General features: G+C 44.0%; 1 protein-coding gene across 1 annotated transcript in view; it reads right to left on the bottom strand.

Moving 5' to 3' along the window:
* The window catches only part of LOC113819776 (monocarboxylate transporter 12), a 9,581-nt gene that overhangs the window by 379 nt on the left and 4,202 nt on the right, over positions 1 to 5,000 (bottom strand). Inside the window, exons 2-5 of the mRNA XM_070121055.1 lie at positions 4,988 to 5,000; positions 3,689 to 4,531; positions 3,074 to 3,265; positions 1 to 383 (exon numbers count right to left, since the gene is read on the bottom strand). The exon at positions 1 to 383 is cut by the window's left edge and continues 379 nt beyond it; the exon at positions 4,988 to 5,000 is cut by the window's right edge and continues 258 nt beyond it. Coding sequence (XP_069977156.1) covers positions 235 to 383; positions 3,074 to 3,265; positions 3,689 to 4,531; positions 4,988 to 5,000 — 1,197 coding nt within the window. The 3' untranslated portion in view covers positions 1 to 234. The remainder of the gene's footprint in view (positions 384 to 3,073; positions 3,266 to 3,688; positions 4,532 to 4,987) is intronic.

Raw genomic sequence — 5,000 nt, 5'->3', positions numbered from 1 at the left:
TGATCGATAACAAAAGGTGCTATCCCTAAGAAACGATAAATGACAAAAGGTGATATCCCTAACGAATGATCGATAACAAAAGGTGCTATCCCTAAGAAACGATAAATGACAAAAGGTGATATCCCTAACGAATGATCGATAACAAAAGGTGCTATCCCTAAGAAACGATAAATGACAAAAGGTGATATCCCTAACAAATGATCGATAACAAAAGGTGGTGCCCCTTAGAAAGATTTAAGGTAAGTGAAGGTCGAGTTTGCTCTTCCGGTTGTCCCAAGAAACGGCCAGAGGCATGAGACCCCAGAGGATGAAGTTTGCCACCATCATGGCTGCGAGACAGCTAATGCTGGCGGTGTAGCTCTCTGTGGCGTCGCGGACATAACCTGTGAGGAAAGACACGCGAAGTCATTAATTTTGGAGTTGTTACTTTTGAATAAACTGAATTGAAGTTTTGAGAAGGGATACCGCATATCAATTTTGTATGTGGGGTTAAATGGCCATAGGTGGTTATGTTATCTTTCCTTGTTACTGGATGAGCTGTTTTATTTAGTTTAATTGACAAAACTCCAATTATACGTTGTTTTCTAATTCAGCTGCTATTAGAGAGAACAAAGAAATGATAGAATATCCTACTTTCAACAATAACAGTCTCCAATTTAGTAGTGGTACATAACCATTTTAACCATTTACTAATGTAGTTGAAGTGGCAAGCAAACTACTATCAATTACTAATTTAATGACAGGACGCAAGATTACGGCATAGAAGGGTGAGCAGATGTTTTTAGATTGTTTGACGTGTTAGGGACTGCCCACCCTGTAATTTGCCTTCTACACATCATATACTGTATAGGCAATGGATAACCTGCCTGAGAAGATGAGGGTAGTTTGAGGGTCGAATTGGCCATTCGCCCTCAGACTACTCTCCCACTCCCCAGGCTGCTGGCAGGCACTCCACCGCCAGCAGTCAAGAAAGCATCAAGGGTTGTTTAATGGTTAGAGCATATAAATGTGTTAAGCATCAAGCATGTGATGAAAAGGGTAAAAATAATTTAACGATTAGGATAAAATGTTTTTCAAGTCAAATGGTATTAAGAAAGTAAAGACGTAAAGAGAATATCAGTGTGGAAGGGAGAGGAACATTTTATAAGTAAAACTGGAAAAGGTGCCATTATGAAAGTCAACAAGTAATACGGGTAGAGATAGGTGTCAGAGAAATAGGAGGAAAATAATCTGGGGAATGATATAAGGGAACAGGGGAAGGTGGAAAGGTATCAGGGATAATGTCAGGAGGGGAGGGGTTTGGAGGACACTGTTGTGACAGAAGGGAGTCACATGAGCATCCAGGTAGGAGTGGTAAGGATAAAGGGGAAAGAAGAGGGAGTGGTGGTACACGTGGAGGAGAGGATGGGGTGTTTTGGGGAGAGAGGGGAAACTTGAGGAGTATCAGCAAATACTTTAAATGCATAGTGAATAGTAATAGAAGGTCTGAAAGATGGATGAGAGAGTGAAGCATTCTCTTGGGTTATGTTTAGGAAGTTTTTTTTATGTCAAGAATTTCTGGAGGGGAGTTGGGTGGGGAAGTCTGAGAAACAAAGGTTTTCTTGTGAGGAGCAGAGGAAGAGGTGGGTGTAGGAGAGTAAAGTAGGAGAATATGGGGTGGAATATTTAGATGCCTCTTACGATAGATAAGTGAGAAAGAGTAGGGGTTGGCATCGAGGAAGTGACATATGAGTACTGGATTTAGAATTGCTACCTAAGATTCGAGCTTATATGTAGGACAACTATAAATTATTTATGGGAGCCTCCACAATTGGCAAACGTGTATAACTGAGCAGGGCAATTTGAACGTTCATGGCCAGGTTGGGCACCCAGAGGGCAGCAGGCTGTAGAGTTACAGCATTTAGTTGGGTGTTTAAAACGCCAACATTTCTGCACTAGCGGGGAAGGACACTCCACCAATATATACTTCATGGAGAAGGTCGTCTCAGCGGAAGCTAATCTTGTTATAGATGGGTACGGTCCAGTTCAGTAATATTTACGAATTCTGCTTTAGCTCGGGCCTTTTCTCAGGAGTGGCCCGGCCAATGGAGATGGGAAACTGTTTCGGTACAAGTATGAAGAGAGGAGGGAGATTCGGCAGGAATAGCTTTGCCAGTGAGGTCAGTCAGGGTAGATAGAGCACCAGCTTGGCACTCAGATGTAACTGTAAGAAGGCATGAACGATCGGAACGAAATGAAACGCATACTTGTTTTAGAGACATTGTTAGTAGAGAAGGGTATTGTCGGATTAAAGGGTTGTGCGGGGAACACAAAGAATCGATCCCAATTAGCTCGACCAAAAAGAGTGCTTAAAAGGTTTGCAGAGGTGGAATCAGTAGAAGGACGGAGGCGGGAGGAAGGTGTGGTGGTATGGAGTGAGGCAGTACTGTGGGGAGGACAATAAGGTTGAAGAGTAGCAATGAAGGAGAAGGTGGTAGACAATGAAGAAGACTGTGTAGCAGATGGAGTGGAGGATGTAGGGAGGGGAAGATGCATATTCTGAAGCTTGAATAATGATCAGTGTGGATGATTCGGAAAAGATAGAGTTGTTAGTAAACATCGAGGAGAGTGCATTTGTCAGATTTGTGGTAAAAGGAAAGGCAAGGCTTGGTAAACCAGAGAAATCAAATTTAGATAGGCTAGTTCATGAAGGGGCAAGTTTTAATGTCCCTAACATGGGTAAAAATGGTGAGCCTAAAATAAGTGGGGAAAGAAACAATTTGCCCCTCAGGGTTCCCAAAAGAGACAAAGGTTCACCAAGGGAATACAATTTTATAAGTAGAGAATGATTTCATAGATTGTTTTTTTCTTTTATACACACACACACACACTCTGCCTCGGTACTGCTGCTTATCCAATTTGTAGCCTCTACCTCCATAGTTGGCAAGCCTCTGCCGTCACCGAAGCCACGTGGCCCTGAGCTACCATATAATCATTACAGGCCATTCACTACATGCTTACTCCTTTATTAAACTCATTTTAACGTTCTTGACCCTTCGCAGTCACCACGAACAACACGCAGCACATCCTTTACCTGGGATGGGGCCGATAACGAGGTAACCGATAGACACAACAAGCATCGTCGCCCCAAACGTCGGCACGAAGTCGTCCAGTCCCATGTAGTCGATCATGATTAGAACGTAGATGCTCATGATGATCCCTTCGCCGATGCCCCACACTGCTAGGACGACCGTCAGCCACAGGACGTCCTCTATTTGCGTAAAGGCTGTGGGATGGCATGAGAAATCCTGAAGAAAATGGCATGGAACTCCCGTGGAAATTTATCGGTGAAAGAGAGACGTGTGTTGTGCACATTTTGATATTGGATAGATTTTAATGAAAGGTGAAAACAGCAGCTTTTGTCTTTGCTGGTTTTACCTGGAAATAAAATTGGACATGGAATACTGATTGGTAAGGTGATTTCTCTCCACCGGAAGTAAGACGTTTTGACAAAGGTTGCTTCTCTCTCTCTAAAAAAAATGGTCTCTGAAAATGATCACTTTAACAGAGCTTTACCGGAATGCACATTGTATATCCTTTAATATCCATCTGCTTGTTTATCTACCTGCCTATCAAATTACAAGGTGTCTTCAAGCTTTTCAAACTGAATAATTTATGGTGGGGAGTCAAAAGAAAAGACGTTGCTCACCTAGCATTGAAAGGGCGACAACGAGGCTGCCCAACATGAAGAAAACCCTCTTGTTGAACTTGGGCAAGTCCGTGAGCGGCGACAGGATGACGCGGATCAGCATGCCGCATAGGGCCGCCACCGAGACTCCTGTTGCGACGTCTTGCAGGCTGTGGCCGGCCTCTTGCATGGCGAAGGTTAGGACGTTTATGAAGTTCTCGTTGGCGTTGAGGGTGAGTGTTATGCTGATGGCGATGACGACAGCTCTCGCGTGTTTCAGGATGCAAAGGTCCGCCAGCGTGGCTTTGATCAGACGAACTATAGTTGAATCTTCCTGCTTTTTGGTATTCTCTTTGGCAGCAGGATGTGGCGACTTCTGGAGCTCTGGAATTCCGTCTGGTAAACGATGGGCTTGTGGAACTTGCTCCTGCGACTGGATAGCTTGCCTGACTGTATCTGGTGACCAGGGAGATTTTGGCTTTTCTTCTTGTGGTTGCCTGCTAAGGACATTTTCTGCAGATGTCTGAGAATCTGGACTCTCGTTTGATAACGTGGATGAATCAGAAACATTTTCTTGTGAGGACTCTGGCTTCACGCCCTCTGACTTCTCCAAAGGCTTCAAATGCCACTCAACCGGATGGAAAACTGCAGCTCCGACAGCGCAGTTAAAGAAGACAGCTCCCAGCACTAGCGTAGCGCCTCGAAACCCGTACTGTGTCTGAAGGAAGTTGATGAGAGGAGGCCCCAGGAACTGGCCGCCCCCCTCCCAGGCCATGAGGACTCCGTTGGCCAGGCCTCGCCGTTTGTTGAAGTAGAACGGCACGATCATACAACTAATGTTGTATAGGACACCGCAGCCAAGACCTACAAATGATATGGGTGTAAGGACGTGGTATAAGTCAACTAGAATGATCTATTACAAGGACAGTAATAAAAATGTGCTCAATATGGACAAGACTAATTTGTTTTGCTTGATAAAACCATCATTGGATAGAACGGGTCATATTAAACCAACATTTCATGTTTGAAATAAAGCATGCCTCGAAAGCTGCATGAGATTTCCCAATTGTGGGACATTGCAATGCATTTACTACTAAATGTAGATGCCGATTACTTTTATACTTATTTCGCTCCAGGATTATTTATATAATTCATAACGCAATAACCGGATGCTTAATTTACATATCAAAATAAAACAAGTGATGCGCGCCGTGAAGAGGAATTGCAATAACGGATGCAAGTTCTGCCAATGTCTCATCCCTGCCTGCTTATCCGTCTGTCCATCTCGCTCGCTCTCTCTCTCCACCGACCTCTACCTACCCACAAACGTGCT

The sequence above is a fragment of the Penaeus vannamei genome, chromosome 4 (genome assembly GCF_042767895.1).
Source record: "Penaeus vannamei isolate JL-2024 chromosome 4, ASM4276789v1, whole genome shotgun sequence".
NCBI lineage: Eukaryota > Metazoa > Arthropoda > Malacostraca > Decapoda > Penaeidae > Penaeus > Penaeus vannamei.
The sequence above is the reverse complement of the archived record's forward strand: the minus strand, read 5'-3'. Positions and strand labels throughout refer to the sequence as shown.